The sequence below is a fragment of the Pectinophora gossypiella genome, chromosome 16, assembly GCF_024362695.1.
Source record: "Pectinophora gossypiella chromosome 16, ilPecGoss1.1, whole genome shotgun sequence".
In the NCBI taxonomy this organism is placed as follows: Eukaryota; Metazoa; Arthropoda; class Insecta; order Lepidoptera; family Gelechiidae; genus Pectinophora; species Pectinophora gossypiella.
In genome coordinates this window covers 5,408,110-5,433,870 of record NC_065419.1, presented here as the reverse complement: position 1 = coordinate 5,433,870, position 25,761 = coordinate 5,408,110, and the positions used below count along the sequence as shown (strand labels likewise).

Below are 25,761 nucleotides of genomic sequence, written 5' to 3'. Positions count from 1 at the left end.
ACGCCGCCGCTGCCGCCGCCGAGGATCTGCTAGAAATTCGAGAGAAACTTCAAACTTAGAGAGAATCGTTTGTCTGGTGGTAAGTGTTTAGTTAAAATGTATTTCATCTAGAATTATTTCGTTGTGTTTATGTAAAAGTTATTCGGGTTGCTAATGGTGTTGTATATCATTGTAGAAAATGGACATGAACTGACTAATGTTGTCTCCAGCAACAGCGACGACACCGAACTAGCTGCACTTCCATTTGATGATCGTTTCGTAACAGTAAGTTTTAATTCTAAGTGTGGATCATATTTAACTGATATCACGTGGTGATTATAAGCTTACCGCCTATTACATGGCTGTGAAACAAAGCCGGGAAAGAGTGGGCGTGCATACTATACACCTCTGCCTTTCCCTTTAGGAATTCCGGCGTGATGCTATGTTATTTTGTGTTGTTATATTTACTTAATGAGGTTGTTAAAAGTTACAAAAAAAGTTGTCATAATTAATATTTTACTTTCAGTCACCTGTAAATATACTACGCCCCGTCAGCACCTCTCGAGTTGTGACTAGATGCACTCTTCCCAGGAATACGTCGACTCTGCGTCAGGAGAGACTTAAAAATTGCAATTTGGAGAAAGCTGCAAAACTCAGGCAATTAAAGTTAACTTCTGTAAAGAAAAATACAGAAAAAAGCTCCTCTAAAGTAAACATGAAGTCCACACAAGAAACTCAAACAGTGCTAGAGCATAATAATAAAAAAGCACATGAAACTAACGAGCAAATGCCACAGTCTAAAGAGGTTGATGTTTCGCTTCGTGAGTCCTCTGCCGAGGACATATTGAAGAGTAATGAGATTTCAAATTCGAGTAGTATAACGGTAAGTTTGATGAGTCTAAAATTGTATAAAAACAACCAAAACGAGTATCTATTCTGTTATTTAAAAATATAAGTAAGTATCTAAGATTATTAACATTTTTCAATTTTTAGATGGCTACGTCTGATGTATCTGAAAATGAAACGGAGGAACGAACTAAAGTAAAACGCAAAAACATAACAATCGACTTGGTAAGTGAATCATTTTTTCTAAAATACATTATTCCCTGTTTTGAGGATTGGTTTTTAATTTAGTAATTTACAGGTATCTATTGGCGACGGGAACGCCAAAGTGCCATCTAGGCTTCTGGATAGGCTGAACTGGAGTTCCTACACCAATGTGACTAGAAAGCTCCTCACCGCCGTATTTTCTCGCAAGTATGGAAAATTAATATTTTATCATAGCATGTTATGATTTAAAACTTAAACATTAATAGCAAAATACGTGTGTTGACACATTAAGAACCTTTGTCGTAATATTTTACAGTGTCCTCGCCACGCATTCGCTGACTGGCAGACCTTCTCCTGCCTTTCCTGATAAGCCGGCGAAGAAAAAACTTAACTCGGCGATTGTCAACGACATCGTACAAACCGTTGTTCAGAGATGTAAAGTTTCAGAAAGACTTGTTAGGTACGTTCCCTAGGCCTTTGTTTAGCATGTTATCTCCATCTTTTTCTTATTCAACAAGTGGAAATCTATCATCAAACTAAAATTCACAAGGTCAAGGCTGATTTGCACAATATTGCTATTTCATGTTAATATTTGTTGGTTTTCTTCCAGGGTCAGCATTACGACCAAATGCGCTGATGAAGCTAAAATGCTTCGCAATAGAAATCTGCTGAACAAACGACGAGTCTCGAAGCTGGAAAATACCCCGCCATCCGACTCTGACAGCCCTTGAGAGAAACGTTGTCTTTGCTAAGGTGGGTAAAAATAATTATACTCAGAGGTTTTGAGATTTGAGATTATTGTTTTTAAATAAGTAGTTTGAACCAATTTACTGATTGCAACTGTTTATTTTAACGTTGTTTTGGGTGTAATAAATAGTTATGTAAGTAATTGTAATGTATATTGTTAGTACCATGTTGTTTATGTTATTTTTTATTTCACAGGTCCTTTCATCTTTATTCTCCAGGTCGTGGAATGACACCTACACAACATCTGAGTACTCGTTGAATAAACAGTGTGTTTTTTGTAGTTTAATAAGTAGTTTTAATTTTAAAACTAAAGTACTTTCTTTTATATATTGTCTTTTTAATTTAATGTATTTTTAATGTACTTAATATAGATATTTTGTGAGAAAAGTCCTTTTTTTATTTTTGAACTCATTTTATAGGATATTGATAATCTTTTGAAATATGACAACATTACATAAATTATATCGAGGTACTATATACGCCGTTTCTTTTTCTGTTGTATTCCTGGAGTTACCCAATTTATTTACAAAAGGGATATATAGTAAGAAATTACTGTCATAAAGCTTAATACAAATAAAACAATATCTTAAACTGGTTAATAATGTATTTATTCGTATCAGTACACTCCGCCAGAAAAATACACATACAAAATTTAGTTCTACATAATATTGTGTCAGCGATATCGTAACGAAAACCTTGAGGGATGATTCAGACCAGTATTCTGAGTAGTTATCAAGTGGATTTTTTCTGTCGCTAAAGTATGGAACTGAAAAGAATTTAAAAATACTCTTAAATTTTCTTGAATTTTCCGGCGATAAATTTCACTTTATATCAACTAAGAGTCATGGTCTTAATTACCCCCTCAGTATTCGTTACGATGTCACTAACAACCTGTATTATCGTGCCTTTAATAGAATTAAATTATATAATAAAAATAAAAACGTTTTCAATACAAATAAACTTTTATTTAATAAATAAAAATTCAAACTTGCAATAATATTATAAGTTCTAAACCATGATCATCATACAAAAAATACCGACATACCATAATAAGCCTTTCTTACAAGCGGCATTCAAATTCATTAGTCACTCGACTTCAAAATAACTTGTGGCAAGTAATTATAAAGTTTTGACGCCATAGCACAAACATTTTTATGAAAGAGTTTTGCAACGAACCAATTTCAGTTGTAGGTCTCGTCGCCCACTTACTACTTTGTTAAAGCAATTTGAATGATTTTTGCAAATAGAACAGTTTCAAATACATATTTACAGGATCGTTAGCAGTTGAAGACGTGTGAAGTGTGGCTTACAAGTATCTGAGTTTTAATCCAGTAACTGCTTGAATGCACCACCGTTTTTGTGCAATGAAGACATCATCACTAGTGTGACATTGCCCCCGAACATTATCCTGTAAGTATCTTAAGTAAGATAGACCTAACAAATTCACCGTAAGCCAACATGTTAGTAACAACTGCGTTGTCAAGAAGTATTTTAGATAATCTCCACAGTGCATATAAAAGCCTACATATTCTCATACATAAACCTTTATAACGTTTATATAAGCTTCTCTTACGTTAAATGAAATGTTCACCTTCCGTTTCGTTTATGGCAAGGTTTTCATTATTTAATTGTAATGATCATTCATTTTATTTATGTTCTGTATGAAATTCATGTAAGTTGTTTTATCTGAGTTATTTTTAAGATATTTAGTAACCATTTTAATATTGATAAGTTTTCATTAGTTAATCAATTATCATAATCAATGAAGTACATTTCTTTTGTAAATATCAAAACAACTACACTATGGTGAATAGCAACATTGGATATTTTGTAAATTGGGGGATACACTCAGATTATGAGCGAATGTAATTGCTTTGTTTTTTTTACGAATATTGATTACGTAATTATCGCCGCTGCTTATATGTATTTTAAAGTCGGTACCTATTTTATTTTCACATATATTTTACAATTGAAATTCTTAACAATAAACAGTTTGCAAATATGGTGGTCGTTCCATCACCCTTGTCAGAGGACTTTTGTCTCCCGACAGCGACAGGTTGGTGAGGGCGGTCATCGACCAAATAGAACAGACTTTTAAATGTTGTGTAGTTTTTAGTTAAGATTCTGTAAACATAGATTTAAGTATATATATACGTAGGTGCTTATATGTATTTTAAAGTCAGTACCTATTTTATTTTTACATGTATTTTACAATTGAAATTCTTAACAATAAACAGTTTGCAAATACGGTGGTCGTTCCATCACCCTTGTCAGAGGACTTTTGTCTCCCGACAGCGACAGGTTGGTGAGGGCGGTCATCGACCAAATAGAACAGACTTTTAAATGTTGTGTAGTTTTTAGTTAAGATTCTGTAAACATAGATTTAAGTATATATATATACGTAGGTGCTTATATGTATTTTAAAGTCAGTACCTATTTTATTTTTACATGTATTTTACAATTGAAATTCTTAACAATAAACAGTTTGCAAATAACGCTAACTTTTATTTATCGCTCTCAACAACTCAGTATACAAATACCTATATCATTATGCGGCCCTGATTTCCAGACACAATAGTTAAAAAATAGCATTCGGGTTTTATAAGGATTTTAGGCTTTTAAATCTTTATACGTTAAAGCTTCTTGTTTTGATGACGTTGTTGGTGTCATTTGGTATAACGTCAGTATATTTATTCTTTAATCATTTTGAAGCATCAAGTGTTTTCTGTCTATTTATTGGAGACTCAGAATATATTCAGATAAGACACATCGACTAACAGCGGTAAATAGGCACAAAGTTATTTTATTTTTTCGTAGTTACTACAGTGCAAACAATTGAGAATATATTTTGTAACAATAAAAAGACATTGGACATTGAATCATAGATATTCATGGCCTATTCCACAGCGGCGACAGTTTAGTGCCCTTTGGTCACCCGCGAAAATGATCACCTGGGTGATCATTTCATTCATTCATCACCAGCCCATTTATGTCCCCACTGCTGGGGTACGGGCCTTCCCTATGGATGGATAGGGAGATCTGGGTGATCATAGGCGACTCCAATTCAAATTATTATTTCGGTATCCTAAAATCACCGGACCATTTTATTCGTTTTTTTTACAAATTAATGAAAATAGTTTCATACGTATTTATTAAAAACAGCAAAACCTTGACAAGTATACATTATTTTGGTAATGTGAATTCAACATTTAAAAATTACATTAAACAAGGTTTTATGGCTACCTTTGCTTGTCCACTAAGACCTAATTTTGGCGGTAAACAGAAGTGATTTTACTTCTACAAATTAATCAAATTTTATAACAAATAATATCTTATTGTCAGATTAAAGTATACTAAGTACCTAGTCGAAGTAAAAAATGTGTGAAATGTCTCGTTACAACATTTAATTTGTAGTAGATCCTCGGCAGATACACTTTATTAAATAAACGTGCAGCAAGTTCAATACAGTTTTTGTGTTTTCTACAGTTCGCAATGCCACTTTTTATTGCAATAGTGTATCTGCCGAGGATCTACTACAAATTAAATGTTGTAACGAGAACCAGCTAAGAGAGGATCGTTCGTGTGTTCCATCGAAATATCTCTACAGCAAGTTGATAACCGTAGCCTAACAGCTACGAATAAATAATTATTAACATTTTTCTCTAATTGGCGTTCTAATAATCATATTGGTTAAATTTAGAAAAAAGAGTTTCATATTATATTTTATTTTTCAGTCACATACAAATGTACTGGGCTTCATCAGCGGCTCTCGAGTTATAAATGGACGTAACATTCCGAGAAATGTTTCGATCCCGCGTCAGGAAGTACTCGTTCCGCACAGGCCTAACTTATACAAAAAGTACTTGTGGGAGCAAAAACGCTGGAGAAAGGAGAGACCAGCTCAGTTGAGGCCATTAAAATCTTAAAATAAAGACAGTAAAAAGTCCCATAGATTTATTATGAAGTCTCTAAAAGAGACACAAACCGAGTTTGAGGACTGTGAGGATAGAATTGAACGAAATCGGGGTAATTTAGCGGGTAGCAGGCTTCGAGAGTCAACTGAATCTGATGAGGAATTACCAGCAGCTGAATCGCCGATTAATAATTCTTACGGAAAACTGTAAGCGGAATTGCAAATACAAGTTGTATCACGGTAAGTTTGACGTGTGTATTATAATATAAAAAACAATTCAGTACTTACGAGTATTGTTTTCTTTTTAAATATCATATTAATGTACTAACTATGATTTATTAGGTGTCATCTAATGAATCCGACAAAAACACGAATGTTAAGCGCAACAACATATGCGTTGATTTAGTAAGTGAACTACTTTTACGCCTTAAATTGTATTTTTCGCTGTTTGAGAATTGGCTTTTAATTTAGTAATTTACAGGTACCTATTGGAGACGGGAACGCCAAAGTGCCATCTAGCCTTCTGAATAGACTGAACTGGAGTTCCTACACTAATGTGACTAGAAAGCTCCTTACCGCCGTATTTTCGCGCAAGTATGCAAAATTAATATATAATTTACGAGAGCACTTTATGATTTAAAACTTAAACCATTAATAATAAAATTCGTGCGTTGACACATTAAGAACCTTTGTCGTAATATTTTACAGTGTCCTCGCCACGCATTCCCTGACTGGCAGACCTTCTCCTGCCTTTCCGGATAAGCCGGCGAAGAAGAAACTAAACTCAGCGATTGTCAACGACATCGTACAAACCGTAGTTCAGAGATGCAAAGTTGCAGAGACTTGTTAGGTCCGATCCCTAGGCTTTTGTTAAAGCATGTCATTTCCATCTTCTTTTTATTCAACAAATGTAAATCTATCAACAAACTAAAATTAACAAGGTCAAGGCAGATTGACACGATGGACTTACTATTCTATATTAATATTTCTTGGTTTGTGTCCAGGGTCAGCAATACGACAAAGTGCGCTGATGAAGCTAAAATGCTTCGCAATAGAAATCAGCTGAACAAACGACGAGTCTCGAAGCTGGAAAACATCCCGCCATCCAACTCTGACAGCTCTTGAGAGAAACGTTGTTTTTGCTAAGGTGGATAAAAATAATTATACTTAAAGGTTTTGAGATTATTGTTTTCAAATAGTTAGAAGCAACTCAGGGACTATATTTGTTCATTTTAATACTATTTTGAGTGTGATAAAGTGTTTTTTAAGTCCAATTTTGGTAAGTGCAACTTCGAGAAAGAGATCTCTCGTCGGATCCAACTCGGACGGGCAGCGTTCGGGAAGTTGCGGAATATCTTCTCATCCAAAATACCTCAGTGTCTCTTGATGACCTACGGCAGTGAGACGTGGCCGCTTACTATGGGTCTCGTGAGGAGGCTCGATGTCGCTCAGCGGGCAATGGAGAGAGCTATGCTTGGTATTTCCCCGCTTGATCGAATCAGAAATGAGGAGATCCGCAGGAGAACTAAAGTCACCGACATAGCTCGGAGAATTGCAAAGCTGAAGTGGCAGTGGGCAGGACAAATGGCGAGGAGAACCGATGGCCGCTGGAGCGGAAGGGTTCTGGAGTGGCGGCCGCGTGTCGGACGACGCTCAGTGGGTAGGCCCGCTACAAGGTGGACCGACGATCTGGTGAAGGTCGCGGGAAGTGGCTGGATGCGGGCAGCGCAGGACCGATCGTCGTGGAGATCCTTGGGGGAGGCCTATGCCCAGCAGTGGGCGTCGTACGGCTGATGATGATGATGAAAGTGTTTTTAATTGTAATTTAGAAGGACGTAATCGATTGGCAACACTATAAAGATATAAGATAAAGATTTTTATTGTGTATAAAAAGTACAGGTATTGGTTTAGGTTTTAATTGGGGTAATTTAGGTACGGGTCTTTAAATACCTTGTAATTATGGTATTTCTTTTATTTCATAGGTCCTTCATCCTTTATTCTTCAGCCCGTGGAATTGACGCCTACACGACACCAGAGTACCCTACGAACAAACAGTGTAATTTAATAAGTAGTTTTAATTTAAGACTGACTGACTTTAATAAGGTATCTTTTTAGTTTAACGTACTTAATTTTATTTATTATTATATTTCTTTTTAATGTAACCGTAAAAAGTAAAAAAATTACAATCATAATAAAGTAGTATCAGTACATTCCGCCAAAAAATAGGCAAACAAGTTTTTGTTCGACAGAATATTATTATCGTACATTGAATATGAATTGAATAACATGCATTAAATTAGATAATTAATAAAACATTTTCAATACAAATAAAGATTTAATTTAATAAATAAACAATTCAAACTTGTAATAATATTCTAATAATAAAATTAAAATAAGATACATCCAAATTTTACTTTTAAACCATCATAATCATACAAAAACTTGACGCACTATAATAAGCCTTTCTGACTAGAAATTTAAATAACCGGCATACAAATTTATTAGTCACTCGATTTTAAAATAACTTGTGGCAAAATTAAGAGGTTATGGCGCGATAGTACCAACATAGGTAGTATTTCATTTAAACGAACCAATTGCAGTTCTACAACAGCAACCTACCTACATCTCGTCTCCCACTTTCTACTTTGTTAAAGTAATTTAAATGATATTTTTACCAATAAAACAGTTTGATACGACTCGTGATACCGTCTGAGCCAGGGGCTTTTTGGGTATGAAATCTTTTTATGAGACCTAATTCCTCTTCTTCAGTGACCTGTGGAAGAGGAGGATCGGTAGGAGGTACTTCTGTACGGGTTCGTAAGGCTTCTGCACTACGCTGAACTTCAGAGTTCAACGTCGAGAGGTGCCTACGATCGCTAGGGAGAGTGCTGGGCGAGCTTTGGGCTTCGAGACTGTCGGCAAGGCATTCGGCTTTTTCGTCATCGTCAATGTCGGTAGGCAGTTTCCAGCGATGGTCTTCCATGTCCGGAACCTGTTTTAAACTTTCGTTCAAAACCGACCTCACGTGATCCGTGAGGGAGTTAATAGCTGTCGAGGCCTCCTCTAAAGGGGTTATTTCTACTGGGATACTATCTAAGTATACTGAACTGGAAGACAGGAGGCCTTCGGCCACCTTCTCTTAGTCCAGCATTGTCTTAGGGGGTGCTGGATTATCAGGGGGTCTAAACGGGAGCCTAGTTTTAATATAGGTCGGTGGTCGGATTGTAACTCGTGTAGTACTTCTATAGAACATAGATAAACGTAAGTTTATGTTCTTTAGAAGCGCCAAGTCGAGTATTTCTGGTTTGTGGTTAAGTCAGGGGGATATCTAGTGGGCTGCAATGGTGTTATTATATCATAATAGAGGGGCTCGGCTAGAGTTTCTAATAACCCTGCCTCTTGTTTTTGTTGTTAATCAACTCCAAGAAAGATGTTTAGCGTTAAGATCGCCTGCAATTATGACTGAATTACTTAGATTAAAAAGGGCTTCGAGGTCACTTCTAAGTAACCTCTTAGAGTTATTAGGAGATAGATAAGCGGACACTAATGTGATCGGCTGATGTTCTGGCATGCCTACTCGACAGATCGAAGCCTTAATGTCAGTGAGGTCAGGCGGGTCTATGGGGATACAGTGAAGTGACTTTCTATAATAAATGAGAGTGCCCCCTTTGGGCGCAAAGATACTGTCGTTTCGCACTAGATTATAATTCGCCATCTTGGGGTCGCGATTAGAGGGTTTTAGGAAAGATTCCTGCACTAATAAAATATCTACCTGATGATGTTTTCAAACTCGTGAATCTCTGCACGTTGACCTAAGATGCCATCAGCATTGAAAAAACCTATTGTAAAGGAACGCGGTTTGACTCTACTTTTATTCGTACAATCCATTATTAGGTAGCTTTAAATTGGGACAGGGAGTCTAATAAACTATCAAGTTGACTAAGGGGCGACTTAAAGAGAATACTAAATTCCCTAACCTGGTTGACAGGAAACGCAGAGGCCTGAGGGGTCATCGCAGGAACCGGACGAAGTGCGAGAGGGGGTGCAGGAATACCTAAATTGCTACTAGGTTGGGCGCGGGGCGGATTTGTGGGTCGGACGATTGCCGGGGGACGAGTCCATGTGCCGGCAGTGCCGGGAAATCGCGAGTAGAGTGCGAGGAAGGGGCCATTTGGGCCTTAGTGGGACCGGGTTGGGAAGCTGCAGCGCGGGCGGCCCTTCGTAGAGCTACTTTGTGGTGGGTGCGTGGAGCCTTGGTGCATCCGCGATAGTTCGTAGGATGACTTTGCTGACCACACAACACACAGCTAGAGGGTTCTACCTCGTTTTTGCCTCTAAGGCAATCCGAAGTAGCGTGATCACCTAGGCACTTTACGCACCTAGGCTTACTACTACTGTTACTAGGCAATGCCTACTAGAATGCCCGTAAAGTTGGCATCTATGACACTGCGTTGGGGGGCCTCCCTTATGGGGAGTTTCGACTTTAAGGCCAGATAGACCGCAACAAGTCTTCAGGTTGAAGATCTTCTTGCCCTCATCCGTCCTTTCTATTATGACTGTGACCATGTCGTACGGGACCTGGCCACGACCGCGATGCATACGGTGCACCTCGAGAACCGGAAAACCGTTTTGAATAAGGTCCTCTTTACCAAGAGTGGTTTCCCACTCCTTAGGGATTCTCTTTAGAATGGTACGGAGGATACGTTCCTCCGGGAGGGCGTAAATATGGAATTGTATTCCTCTACCTTTTAGAATGGAAGTGAGCTTTATATGCCCAGAAGATGACGGGACGAAAAGACCTGAACCAACGTTTGATGTGTTCAGCAAAGCCATCGAAATATCTCTACGGCAAGTTGATAACCGTAGCCTAACAGTGAGTATTTTTCTCTATGAAAAAGAGTTAGTTGGAGTTAGTGACTGTGAGTTTTTTTTTGTTCTAATAATCACATTGGTGAAATTTAGAAAAAAAGGGTTTCATTATTATATTTTATAATTTCAGTAACCTACAAATGTACTAGGCTTCATCAGCGGCTCTCGAGTTATGAATGGATACATCATCCCGAGAAATGCTTCGACCCCGCGTCAGGAAGTACTTATACCCCACAGTCCTAACTTGTACAAGAGGTACATGCAGGAGGAAAAACGCTAGAGAAGAGAGAGAGCAGCTCAATTGAGGCTATTAAAATCTAAAAATAAAGACAGTAAAAAGTCCCGCAGAATTATTATGAAATCTATACAACCGAGTTTGAGGACTGTGGGGATAAAATTGAACCAAGTCGGGCTAATTTAGCGGCTAGCAGGCTTCGAGAGTCAACTGAATCTCACGAACAATTACCAGAAGCTGAAGCGCCGGTTAAAAGTTCTGTTACGGAAAACTGTAAAAGAAAATGCGAATACAAGTTATATCAGGGTAAGTTTGATAATATATATATAATACAAACCAGTACGATTGTTTTAAGTTTACGCGGTTATTATCATAATTAAAACACATAATAACGGGTTCTTACCGCGTTTAAATGGGGATATGAGACTCCCTGGGAGTCTCATGTGTGGGAGTATTATGTGTTTTAATTAAAACCAGTACGAGTACTGTTTTCTATTTAAATATCATATTAATATACTAATTTTGATTTCTTAGGTGTCGTCTAAGGAATCTGAAAGGAAACGGATTCCGACAAAAACACAAATGTTAAGCGCAACAACATTTGCGTTGATTTGGTAAGTGAAAAACTTACGCCATAACTTGTTTTTTCGCTGTTTAAGGGTTCTTATTTTATTTTAATTAAGTAATTTACAGGTTACTATTGGAGACGGGAATGCCAGAGTACCACCTGGCCTCCTAAAGAGGATAGATTGGAGATTACTTACTATTGAACATAATTATTTTTATCCATGAAAATGCGTCTGTCGCCACGAAATGAGTTTACATACAATTAAAGGTACATTTCAAGTCTTATACAAAACTGTAAGTATTAAAGTAAGTGCATAATGAGTAGATAATTCATATATTATTGCTTTTCTATATTGTTTCCCAAAACGATTTTCCTTCTTGGAATCAAGTTCGATATTTTATTTGTAAATTGTTTTTAGACAGATTTTAGAAAATGTCATGTGGTTTTTGGTTTTTAATACAGCGTACGCCGTAATTATTGTTGTTACCAGTAATATTACAATTAAAGGAATACAATCGAAGCCGATACTTTACTTTTTCAGCGAAAAGCTTCTTGGAATCGCGTTCGAAACTAGATAATAAACTTCTTTTAGTAAATGGAAATTGTCATGTGTAGTTTTAATTATCAGTAGGTAGGTTTTACTATTTTAACAATAATCCCTTACTTTTATTTTTTGTATAGGAATACAATGAGAGCCTATCTATAATTAAACAAAAGAATGGTAAGTAAGTAATATTGTTCACAGAAATGTGATTAGCTAAACGGCGATCTAGAAGGCGTAACGATTAACGGCTTAACAATAGGGTTGATTTAGACTAGGATAAAGGGTGGAAGGTAAGAATGATGCATCATAAATAATAGTGTCATGTACCTACGTTCTAACAGTATACCTCAGTGGTCAGTTGTGACAAGTCGTAAAGCCTCTAACTACCTACTTAATACCTACAAATTATTTTCAGACTTCAGTGAACCTTAAGTGCACTCTTAGTAAGTAAATCTGAAGTGGTGTCTTCACTTTTAAATATTTTAAAAACGGTTTATTTTCCAACACCGATTTCCTTTTACATTAGTATTAAAGATTTTTGTGGGATGTTACGTAATGTAGTGATTAGTTAAGTTACTAAGGTTACATTTAATTAAGAAGGCGATGCAAGTGCAAACGAAAATCAATATTTTAATGAAACAGTTCACAATGCCGCTAGTACGAGTCACTACTTTTTTTGAGATAGAAGCGGCTACTGCTGGTAGATATTATATCATTGCTATTTATTAGCACATTATACACGATACAGTATAACTTAAAATTATCATTAATTATTTATTATTAATTATACGGAGAGTTAGACATCGTGACAAATACTGACGTGAAATGGGAATGCGTTGGTACCGTCCCAACTATTGAAGAATCTAAACTGGGGGTCGTACAAAACTGCAAACCGTAAATTGTTAGCCACAGTATTTTCACGCAGGTACATATTTGTTTCGCGAGAAATGAACCTTCCTATTACGTACCTACCATACGTATATACCATATTCATAACAATAGCCTAATCAATCTCAATAAAAAGCAAGTAGGTATCTGCGGAATATTAAAATTGAAGCCGATACGATGCTAAACATCCGAAATCTTTGGAGATAAGTACATTCCCATATTAATAACGATGGTCTAATCAATCTCACTAAAAGCAAGTATTTATAACGATAGCCTAATAATAGACCACGATCTACGAGCAGTCACCTCGTGACGACGCCAGTTCTGGATCCAGTACCAAGACAATTGTAAGGCTACCTGGCGGTGAATGCATCGTAAGGAAAACTAAATCAAAAGTTACTGCACCACGTAACGTTGAGGCTTCACCTGAAAGTGGGTGTCAGCTTCCTATAGTACAGATGTCCTCCACGGTAGTTATCATATGGCAACGAGTACTGACAGAAGTATCGCAGAAAAAGGCACGTTACAATCGCGTTAAGAACAGCACGGACCGGCAAGTTGATAGCCCTGCCCAGACAAGGATCCAGCGCAGCCGGCAGGTCAAGACCTCCAGTAGCAGTGTGGTTCTTACAATAATTTCAAAAAATTTACAAATACTTAAGAAAGCTCAAAATTTTAGTATAACTTCATAATTTTAAGGGCGCTGATTATAGCGTCTTCAGGATACTTCAGGACTATGGATAATGTAATATTACTAAGGTATTATACAATATACATTTTATTCATTCAAATTCAATTTTCATAGTCTTAGCCACACACTTGTTAACTGGAAAAAGGTCGCCAACGTTTCCTAACAAACCAGCCAAGAAGAAACTGAATGCTGCACTTGTTAATGACATAGTGTATTTTCACGCAGGTGGATATTTGTTTCGCGAGAAATGAACCTTCTTATTATGTACCTACCCATATTTACAACAAAAGCCTAATCAATCTCAATAAAAAGCAAGTAGGTATCTGCGGAATATTAAAATTGAAGCCGCTACGATGCGAGACATCGGAAACTCATATGAGGCAAGTACATTCCCATATTTATAACGATAGCCTAATAAAAGACTACGATCTACGATCAGTCACCTCCTGACGACGCCAATTCTGGATCCAGTACCACGACCATTGTAAGGCTACCTGGCGGTGGATGCATCGTTAGGAAAACTAAATCAAAAGTTACTGCAACACGTAACGTTGAGGCTCCAATCGAAAGTGCGTGTCAGCTTCCTATAATACAGATGTCCTCCACGGTAGTTATCACCCAGGGCCCTGATGCGGTGGCTTGGCAAAGAGTACTGATAGAAGTATCACAGAAAAAGGCACGTTACGATCGCGTTAAGAACAGCACGGACCGGCAAGTTGATAGCCCTGACCAGACAAGGGTCCAGCGCAGCCGGCAGGTCAAGACCTCCAGTAGCAGCGTGGTTCGTATGATAATTTCTAAAAAATGTACAAATACTTAAGAAAGCTCAAAATTTTTGTATTACTTCATTACTTTAAAGGCGCCGATGATTGCGTCTTCAGGATACTTCAGGACGATGGCTAATGTAATATTACTAAGGTATTCTATACATTTTATTCATCCAATTCAATTTTTATAGTCTTAGCCACACACTTGTTAACTGGCAAAAGGTCGCCAGCGATTCCTAACAAACCAGCCAAGAACAAACTGAATGCTGCACTTGTTAATGACATAGTGTATTTTCACGCAGGTGGATATTTGTTTCGCGAGAAATGAACCTTCCTATTATGTACCTACCCATATTTATAACAAAAGCCTAATCAATCTGACTAAAAAGCAAGTAGGTACCTGCGGAATATTAAAACTGAAGCCGATACGATGCTAAACATACAAAATCTTTGGAGATAAGTACATTCCCATATTAATAAAGATAGTCTTGTCAATCTCACTAAAAAGCAAGTAGGTATCTACAAAATTGAAGGCGATACGATGCGAAACATCCGAAAATCTTGTGAGGCAAGTATATCGCAGAAAAAGGCACGTTACGATCGCGTTAAGAACAGCACGGACCGGCAAGTTGATAGCCCTGCCCAGACAAGGGTCCAGCGCAGCCGGCAGGTCAAGACCTCCAGTAGCAGTGTGGTTCGTATGATAATTTTAAAAAATGTACAAATACTTAAGATACTCGTAGCTCAAAATTTTTGTATTACTTCATTACTTTAAAGGCGCCGATGATTGCGTCTTCAGGATACTTCAGGACTATGGATAATGTAATATTACTAAGGTATTATATACATTTTATTCATTCAAATTCAATTTTCATAGTCTTAGCCACACACTCGTTAACTGGCAAAAGGTCGCCAGCGTTTCCTAACAAACCAACCAAGAAGAAACTGAATGCTGCACTTGTTAATGATATAGTGTATTTTCACGCAGATAGATATTTGTTTCGCGAGAAACGTACCTTCCTATTATGTACCTACCCATATTTATAACAACAGCCTAATCAATCTCACTAAAAGCAAGTAGGTATCTACGGAATATTAAAATTGAAGCCGATGCGATGCGAAACATCCGAAAATCTTGTGAAGCAAGTATATTCCCATATTTATAACAATAGCCTAATCAATCTCATTAAAAAGCATGAAGTTATCTACGGAATATTAAAATTGAAGCTGCTACGATGCGAAACATCGGAAACTCATGTGAAGCAAGTACATTCCCATATTTATAACGATAACCTAATAAAAGACTACGATCTACGATCAGTCACCTCCTGACGACGCCAGTTCTGGATCCAGTATCACGACCATTGTAAGGCTACCTGGCGGTGGATGCATCGTTAGGAAAACTAAATCAAAAATTACTGCAACACGTAACGTTGAGGCTCCAACTGAAAGTGCGTGTCAGCTTCCTATAATACAGATGTCCTCCACGGTAGTTATCACCTAGGGCCCTGATGCGGTGGCTTGGCAAAGAGTACTGATAGAAGTATCACAGAAAAAGTCACGTTACGATCGCGTTAAGAACAGCACGGACCGGCAAGTTGATAGCCCTGCCCAGACAAGGGCCCAGCGCAGCCGGCTGGTCAAGACCTCCAGTAGCAGTGTGGTTCGTATGATTATTTAAAAAAATTTACAAATACTTAAGAAAGCTCAAAATTTTTGTATTACTTCATTACTTTAAAGGCGCCGATGATTGCGTCTTCAGGATACTTCAGGACTATGGATAATGTAATATTACTAAGGTATTATATACATTTTATTCATTCAAATCCAATTTTCATAGTCTTAGCCACACACTCGTTAACTGGCAAAAGGTCGCCCGCGTTTCCTAGCAAACCAGCCAAAAAGAAACTGAATGCTGCACTTGTTAATGATATAGTGTATTTTCTTGCAGATAGATATTTGTTTCGCGCGAAATGTACCTTCCTATTATGTACCTACCCATATTTATAATAATAGCCTAATCAATCTCACTAAAAAGCAAGAAGCTATCAACGGAATAGTAAAATTGAAGGCGATACGATGCAAAACATCCGAAAATCTTGTGAGGTAAGTATATTCCCACATTTATAACGATAGCCTAATAAAAGACTACGATCTACGATCAGTCACCTCCTGACGACGCCAGTTCTGGATCCAGTACCACGACCATTGTATCGCTACCTGACGGTGGATGCATCGTTAGGAAAACTAAATCAAAAGTTACTGCACCTCGTAACGTTGAGGCTCCAACTGAAAGTAGGTGTCAGCTTCCTATAGTACAGAGGTCATCCACGGTAGTTAACAGCCAGGGCCCCGATGCGGTGGCTTGGCATCGAGTACTGACAGAAATATCGCAGAAAAAGGCACGTTACGATCGCGTTAAGAACAACAGCACGGACCGGCAAGTTGATAGCCCTGCCCAGACATGGGTCCAGCGCAGCCGGCAGGTCAAGACCTCCAGTAGCAGTGTGGTTCGTATGATAATTCCTAAAATTGTACAAATACTTAAGAAAGCTCAAAATTTTTGTATTACTTCATTATTTTAAAGGCGCCGATGATAGCGTCTTCAGGATACTTCAGAACTATGGATAATGTAATATTACAAAGGTATTGTATATATTTTTTTCATTTAAATTCATTTTTCATAGTCTTAGCCACACACTCGTTAACTGGCAAAAGGTCGCCCGCGTTTCCTAGCAAACCAGCCAAAAAGAAACTGAATGCTGCACTTGTTAATGACATAGTGTATTTTCACGCAGATAGATATTTGTTTCGCGCGAAATGTACCTTCCTATTATGTACCTACCCATATTTATAACAAAAGCCTAATCAATCTCACTAAAAAGCAAGAAGTTATCTACGGAATATTAAAATTGAAGCCGCTACGATGCGAAACATCGGAAACTCATGTGAGGCAAATACATTCTCATATTTATAACGATAGCCTAATAATAGACTACGATCTACGATCAGTCACCTCCTGACGACGCCAGTTCTGGTTCCAGTACCACGACCATTGTATCGCTACCTGACGGTGGATGCATCGTTAGGAAAACTAAATCAAAAGTTACTGCACCACGTAACGTTGAGGCTTCACCTGAAAGTGGGTGTCAGCTTCCTATAGTACAGATGTCCTCCACGGTAGTTATCATATGGCAACGAGTACTGACAGAAGTATCGCAGAAAAAGGCACGTTACGATCGCGTTAAGAACAGCACGGACCGGCAAGGTGGTAGCCCTGCCCAGACAAGGGCCCAGCGCAGCCGGCAGGTCAGGACCTCCAGTATCATTGTGGATCGTATAATAATTTCTAAAAAATGTACAAATACTTAAGAAAGCTCAAAATTTTTGTATTACTTCATTATTTTAAGGGCGCCGACGGTAGCGATTTCAGAGTAGAAAGAGCGAAACAGGATGTCGAGATATCTGACGATGATTCTTCTTTAAAGCATGGGCCTGTTGTTGCTAAAAATATGGAAAGTTCAATATTAAGGATGTTCAAGAAATTCCATAATATCTAGAAGTAAAAATGACACATATTGAGATATTTTGTTGAATTATAATTATTAAATTATTAACTTGTGTTGTGTTTATTATATTAATAACCGCCTGATTCCATACAGCGAGACGCGCTTTAGTTATTAATAGACTTATGGATTTCTTGATCTTGGCTTTCGAATTGTGTTCATGCAATTTTGTGTGGCTGGATATGTTATATTTTATTATTATTTTGCAGGTGCCCATTGGAAATGGGAATGCATTGGTACCGTCCCGACTATCGAATAATCTAAACTGGGGGTCGTACAAAACTGCAACACATAAATTGTTAGCCGCAGTATTTTCACGCAGGTAGATATTATTTGTTTCGCGAGAATAGTAAAATTGAAGCCGATACGATGCGAAACATCCGAAAATCTTGTGAGGCAAGTATATTCCCACATTTATAACGATAGCCTAATCAATCTCACTAAAAAGCAAGTAAGTATCTACAAAATTGAAGGCAATATTATGCGAAACATCCGAAAATCTTGTGAGGCAAGTATATTCCTACATTTATAACGATAGCCTAATAAAAGACTACGATCTACGATCAGTCACCTCCTGACGACGCCAGTTCTGGTTCCAGTACCACGACCATTGTATCGCTACCTGACGGTGGATGCATCGTTAGGAAAACTAAGTCAAAAGTTACACTTTGAGGCTCCAATTGAAAGTGCGTGTCAGCTTCCTATACCTAATACAGATGTCCTCCACGGTAGTAATCACCCAGGGCCCTGATGCGGTGGCTTGGCAAAGAGTACTGATAGAAGTATCACAGAAAAAGGCACGTTACGATCGCGTTAAGAACAGCACGGACCGGCAAGTTGATAGCCCTGCCCAGACAAGGGTCCAGCGCAGCCGGCAGGTCAAGACCTCCAGTAGCAGTGTGGTTCGTATGATAATTTCTAAAAAATGTACAAATACTTAAGAAAGCTCAAAATTTTTGTATTACTTCATTACTTTAAAGGCGCCGATGATTGCGTCTTCAGGATACTTCAGGACTATGGATAATGTAATATTACTAAGGTATAATATACATTTTATTTATTCAAATTCAATTTTCATAGTCTTAGCCACACACCTGTTAACTGGCAAAAGGTCGCCAGCGTTTCCTAACAAACCAGCCAAGAAGAAACTGAATGCTGCACTTGTTAATGACATAGTGTATTTTCACGCAGGTGGATATTTGTTTCGCGAGATATGAACCTTCCTATTATGTACCTACCCATATTTATAACAAAAGCCTAATCAATCTCACTAAAAAGCAAGTAGGTATCTGCGGAATATTAAAATTGAAGCCGATACGATGCTAAACATCCGAAATCTTTGGAGATAAGTACATTCCCATATTAATAAAGATAGTCTTATCAATCTCACTAAAAAGCAAGTAGGTATTTAAAAAATTGAAGGCGATACGATGCGAAACGAAGCATATTCCCACATTTATAACGGTAGCCTAATAATAGACTACGATCTATGATCAGTCACCTCCTGACGACGCCAGTTCTGTTTCCAGTACCACGACCATTGTATCACTACCTGACGGTGGATGCATCGTTAGGAAAACTAAATCAAAAGTTACTGCACCACGTAACGTTGAGGCTTCAACTGAAAGTGGGTGTCAGCTTCCTATAGTACAGATGTCCTCCACGGTAGTTATCATATGGCAACGAGTAGTGACAGAAGTATCGCAGAGAAAGGCACGTTACGATCGCGTTAAGAACAGCACGGACCGGCAAGGTGGTAGCCCTGCCCAGACAAGGGTCCAGCGCAGCCGGCAGGTCAGGACCTCCAGTATCACTGTGGATCGTATAATAATTTCTAAAAAATGTACAAATACTTAAGAAAGCTCAAAATTTTAGTATTACTTCATTATTTTAAGGGCGCCGACGATAGCGACTTCAGAGTAGAAAGAGCGAAACAGGATGTCGAGATATCTGACGATGATTCTTCTTTAAAGCATGGGCCTGTTGTTGCTAAAAATATGGAAAGTTCAATATTAAGGATGTTCAAGAAATTCCATAATATCTAGAAGTAAAAATGACACATATTGAGATATTTTGTTGAATTATAATTATTAAATTATTAACTTGTGTTGTGTTTATTATATTAATAACCGCCTGATTCCATACAGCGAGACGCGCTTTAGTTATTAATAGACTTATGGATTTCTTGATCTTGGCTTTCGAATTGTGTTCATGCAATTTTGTGTGGCTGGATATGTTATATTTTATTATTATTTTGCAGGTGCCCATTGGAAATGGGAATGCATTGGTACCGTCCCGACTATCGAATAATCTAAACTGGGGGTCGTACAAAACTGCAACACATAAATTGTTAGCCGAAGTATTTTCACGCAGGTAGATATTATTTGTTTCGCGAGAATAGTAAAATTGAAGCCGATACGATGCGAAACATCCGAAAATCTTGTGAGGCAAGTACATTCCCATATTGATAACGATAGCCTTATCAATCTCACTAAAAAGCAAGTAGCTATCTACGGAATATTAAAATTTAAGCCGATACGATGCGTAACATCCTAAAATCTTGTGAGGCAAGTATGTTACCATATTTATAACAATAGCCTTATCAATTTCACTAAAAAGCAAGTAGGTATCTACGGAATATTAAAATTACGATGCGAAACTTCCGAAAATCTTTTGAGGCAAGTATACGTACATTCCCAAATTTATAATATGTAATAGCCTAATCAATCTCACTAAAAAGCAAGTAGGTATATACGGAATATTAAAATTTTAGCCAATACGATGCGAAACATCCGAAAATCTTTTGAGGCAAGTACATTCCCATATTTATAACGATAGCCTAAGAATTGACTATGATCACGGGCCTTAGCCAAGTCGCAAACGTTTGCGAACAATGACAGTGCAATCGAATAAAAGTAAATTTTTAGTTTTAGTTTAGTAAATAAGTATTGTAATAAGGTGATATGTAAATCCCACGGGTCATTTTATCATTCGATTAGGTACCTACACTGTCGCTTTTCGAAATCGAGCAAAAAGTGTCGCAAACAAGCAACAATCTCCTGTGACAGTGGTTTTATTATCAGAAAATGTTGGTGTGTTTTAAAGTCTTCAAGCAACAGAAAGATGTTTCGTCGGGACTTTAATGAAAGTTGATTAGTCTTACTACCACACGCGACTACCACAAGCCAGATGCAGTCTTTGGCGCAGGACAGCGTCGCTACCTACTCCATTTGTCCCCATCTCGGAGAACCTTCCACTGGGTTTTGAGCTATCCAGGCCGACCTGGAAATCTTTAAATAGACTTCGCACACAGGTTGGCCGAAGTAAAGATAACCTGTCCAGGTGGGGTTTTCTCAACGGATCGGAACTTTGCTGCTTGTGTGGTGTTACGCCTCAGACTATGGCTCATCTAAATTCTTGCCCCGCGTGCCCTGATACCTGTACGCGAGAGGAGCTGATGAATGCCACCGAAAAAGCTGTCCGAGTGGCAAAATACTGGGCTGAAAAAATCTGAATGCCATCAAAACGACAAGAAGAACCACACGCGGCTATGAAACTTCTATCAGTTAAGTTATCACGCAATTGTGCCCTAGTAAATAGTTAGGCATTCAGTAAGTGAACAATAATAATGAATTAGCCCTGAAAACTACTTAACAAAAAAGTTATCAGCCTTATAAAAACACAAACGTTTTTAGAAGATTGCAACCTTAAGGCAAACAAGAAACAATTGGATATTATGGTTCAAGAAATGTCGTCATTCAGACAGTGATTGAACGTTGCACGGTAGCGGATAATCTTGTTCTGAGATAGGTGCGTTCCCTTCGCTCACTATAAAGCGCCTGCTTTATATTATCGAATGCAATATTATTATTTATTACTAAAGCAAACACCATACGTTTAGGAGTAAATGTAACGCTTGCTAATCTTGTCAGAGAGACTGTTACAGCTACTCCTATTTACATTGTAATTCTTTGACTTTAAAATAAGGTAAACGCTCCTATTACCGCCAGGTTAAGCTATGCTCTGATTACCTCTCAGAAATTAAGTACTTCTGTATTTGATAGTGCAGCTTATTTATTTTATTTGTATTTTTATGACTGTCTTCTGCTAAATACATCAAGAATTTTTAATTTTGAGTGAATATTTTGGATAAAAAATAATTTTATGTCCGAAAACTCACTTTCCTCTATTACCGCCACATAAATTGCGGTTTTTTCTATTACCGCCTTTGCTGCATCGAATACCGCCAACGAGATATCTAACCAACTATTCAGGTACAATAAAATACTTTATTTAAAAAAAAGTTGTTTTAATACCGTATTTTTACCACTGTTAATGTAGTTAATAGATACATAAATTGGGAAGGCACTGTCTCTCAAAATACAGGTTCACCTAGTTTGAAAGAGGTCGTCAATCCAGAACCTTTCCGCCCCAGCGGCCATCGGTTCTCCTCGCTATGTGTCCTGCCCACTGCCACTTCAGTTTTGCAATTCTCCGAGCTATGTCGGTGACTTTAGTTCTCCTGCGGATCTCCTCATTTTTGATTCGATCAAGCAGGGAAATACCGAGCATAGCTCTCTCCATTGCCCGCTAAGTGACACCGAGCCTCCTCACGAGACCCATAGTAAGCGGCTACGTCTCACTGCCGTAGGTCATCACTGGCAACGCGCGCTGGTCAAAGACTTTCGTCTTGAGACACTGGTATTTTGGACGAGAAGATATTCCGCAGCTTCCCGAACGCTGCCCATCCGAGTTGGATCCGACGAGAGATCTCTTTCTCGAAGTTGGACTTACCTAACTGGATTATTTGTCCTAGGTAAATGTACTGGTCTACAACTTCGAGTGTAACATAATTGGACATAATTTTTGTCTTTGCCATGTTCATGCTAAGACCCACTCGTTGGGATGCGTTACTGAGATGCTCGAGCATGGTGTTCAGTTCTTCCAGGGTCTCAGCCATTAGGACTATATCATCGGCAAATCGAAGGTGCGTCAGGTACTCACCGTTGATGTTGATGCCAAATCCATACCAGTCCAAAAGCTTAAAAATATCCTCCAATGCAGCAGTGAACAGTTTCGGAGAGATGACATCTCCCTGTCTCACTCCTCGCTGCAGTTGGATCGGATTAGAGCTCTGGTTCTGTACTCGAACTGACATAGTGGCATTTTGGTAGAGGTCCCTTAGCTTTTCGATGTACCTATGGTCCACTTGGCACCTCTGAAGAGACTGCAACACCACTCAGGTCTCGATCGAATCAAAGGCTTTCTCATAGTCCACAAACGCCAAGCAAAGTGGCAGATTATACTCTTCGGTCTTCTGTATAACCTGCCGCAGCGTATGGATGTGGTCTATGGTGCTAAAGCCTTTTCGGAAACCGGCTTGTTCGGGAGGCTGGAAGTCGTCAAATCTGCAAGCGAGACGATTCGTAATGACCCTCGAAAACAACTTGCAGACATGGCTCAGAAGCGAGATAGGTCTGTAGTTCTTCAGTAGGGCTTTATCGCCTTTCTTGAAGAACAGGATCACCTCGCTTCCGCTCTATGCCCTCGGCGTTTTGCCCTGAAATATGACGGAATTGAAGAGCCTCTGGAGGGCTTTGAGTATTGGCGTTCCGCCCGGTCTCAGAAGTTCTGCTGTGATTCTGTCATCTCCTGCCGCTTTGTTGTTTTTGAGCTGTTTGAGGGCCATCCTAATCTCGTACAGGCTGACGTCCGGGATATCTTCAGTGTAGTGTCGGGTAAGCTTGACTCGAGGGTCTCGAGCTGCTTTCGCCTGATGTTTTCGTGGAATATAGCTGTCTATAGAAACTCCCAATCTCCCTCAGGATTTCGGGAGTCGACGAAATGATTCTGTATGAGGAGTTCTCAATAAACTTTATTATTATAGTTATTTTTTTATTAAATGAATTATGACATAAACTACAGAAAAATCTTTTGGTTTCATAGATTTATATACATAATTGACGTCTATCTCTGTCCATCCGTCTGTCTCTGTCCGTCCGTCTGTCCATCCGTCTGTCTCTGTCTATCCGTCTGTCTCTGCCGGTCCGTCTGTCTCTGTCTATCCGTCTGTCTCTGTCCGTCCGTCTGTCCATCCGTCTGTCTCTGTCCGTCCGTCTGTCTCTGTCCGTCCGTCTGTCTCTGTCCGTCTGTCTGTCTCTGTCCGTCCGTCTGTCTCTGTCTGTCCTTCTGTCTCTGTCTATCCGTCTGTCTCTGTCCGTCCGTCTGTCTCTGCCTGTCCTTCTGTCTCTGTCTGTTCTTCTGTCTCTGTCCGTCCGTCTGTCCCTGTCCGTCCGTCTGTCTCTATCTGTCCGTCCGTTTCGGTTTGTCCGTCCGTCTGTCTCTATCTGTCCGTCCGTCTCTGTCAGTCCGAAGAATAATGCATCACCCTGTCTATAAATCATAAGAGGGAATCTATGGTGGCGGTAATAGAAACATGTATGTAATTTCTGTGTTTCAATTTCCGCCACATAAAAATTAGCCTTAAGAAAACAAATAAATATTCAAAATGAGAGCTACGTATGTAATAACCAGTTTCAAAGCATATTTTAATAAATATATAAAGTACTTAAATTAGAAATTCATAATTACTTCAACTACTTGTTCATACATTTCTTAAAAAAATACATTAACTTATATGCAGCACAGGATACTTGAATTCCACCAAATGTGTGGCGTTAATAGATTTTAATATAGTTCATGAACCATACTATAAAATAAGATGATAACATTATGAATGATTGGGCATGTTACCTTAAATAACTAAAAAATACAAATATCATACAAATATCGATCGCCGCCATAGGTGGCGGTAATAGTAACCAAACTGCAAATGTATGCTTCTATCACCGCCACATTTTAAAACTCAAATTAATCATTTAAAACTAACACAAATGTCAAATATAGCATGCTTTCTCAGTTCTTAAACGTATTAACAAGTAGTTATAATTACTAAAATGAAGAAAAATATGTTTCATCGGACACAAAACCTTAAGAAAAAAATGTTGTATGCTTATGCATTTCATTAGTGGCTTGTATGGAGCGCGTTGCTTGCGCGGACACTGCACACTTACAGACCAATCCCAAATTAGACTGTTGTTGCCCACGCTCAGGGGTATGTTCGTTTCATGGTCAATTAATACATGTATCTTTTGACATTTGAATCAATTTTCTATCTCGGACACAATTCAAAATATCCGCAATTTAAAAAAGGTGGCGGTAAACGATGTCGATTTTTGGGTGGCGTTAATAGGAGCGTTTACCTTAAATAAACCAAGTCGAAATCTCGAGTAATAATAGAAACATGGTTTCGTCGGATCCCTGATAGAAGTTGAGTAGATATCAATTTACTCCAATAAATTTCGAGGATTGAAAAAAAACCAAGACCCAATATTTACGGGAAAACCTTAAACGGTTTAAATGACTAGGATCAAAATATGGAAATGACATAGTACAGACTATAATAGAACGTTGTAAGGTACCGGAAAATATTATTAAATTCGCTCCGTATAATGTACAGACAAAACTTGGTAGGTAATATATTCGAAACTAAAGGAACACAGCGTACGAATGAAACATTTCTTATGACGATTGGTCCGAAACATCTAAGGACTTGTAAATGCAAATGAAAAATACAGAATAAAGAATAATAGGTACTAAACTAAGTACGTATACAATGCGGTGACTGTCCACCCTACATCACTTGATATCATTCGCCAACCTCACCCCCTCTGGGTCTTACTTTAGTCTTAAATAGCCGTAAGCCGCTATAAAGTAAAGGGAGAGCTTATTTCTGAAGAATTTGAATGATATAATGATTTTAGAGTGAGTATAACTACAAAGTATGGTAACATCGACAGTAGGAAGGTACTTAAGTACATACAAATGTTGTTAACAAAACTGGTGATCACCTTCTGACTCCGTACGAGAGTTCCCATGAAACAA

At 38.3% G+C, this 25,761-nt stretch overlaps 2 protein-coding genes across 2 annotated transcripts in view; one reads left to right on the top strand and one right to left on the bottom strand.

The window, feature by feature from the left end:
* Positions 1 to 580: 580 nt before the first annotated feature.
* On the top strand, positions 581 to 2,041 carry LOC126373617 (protein insensitive-like). Its single transcript, XM_050019819.1, has 6 exons — positions 581 to 862; positions 973 to 1,050; positions 1,124 to 1,236; positions 1,346 to 1,489; positions 1,640 to 1,782; positions 1,972 to 2,041. The coding sequence occupies exons 1-5, from the start codon at positions 695 to 697 to the stop codon at positions 1,758 to 1,760; spliced, it is 624 nt and encodes a 207-aa protein (XP_049875776.1). The 5' UTR covers positions 581 to 694; the 3' UTR covers positions 1,761 to 1,782; positions 1,972 to 2,041.
* Positions 2,042 to 7,550: 5,509 nt separating this feature from the next.
* LOC126373616 (uncharacterized) overlaps positions 7,551 to 25,761 on the bottom strand; it is a 31,332-nt gene continuing 13,121 nt past the window's right edge. The window contains exon 11 of the mRNA XM_050019818.1: positions 7,551 to 7,730. The gene's annotated coding sequence lies outside the window, so the exon portion shown is untranslated. The remainder of the gene's footprint in view (positions 7,731 to 25,761) is intronic.

Excerpts from the sequence above, each read along its gene's own strand:
- LOC126373617 (XM_050019819.1), top strand. The coding sequence starts at position 695 with ATGAAGTCCACACAAGAAACTCAAACAGTGCTAGAGCATAATAATAAA. Across the intron at positions 863-972 it reads CAAATTCGAGTAGTATAACG|ATGGCTACGTCTGATGTATC; the intron begins GTAAGTTTGATG and ends TTCAATTTTTAG. Across the intron at positions 1,237-1,345 it reads ACCGCCGTATTTTCTCGCAA|TGTCCTCGCCACGCATTCGC; the intron begins GTATGGAAAATT and ends AATATTTTACAG.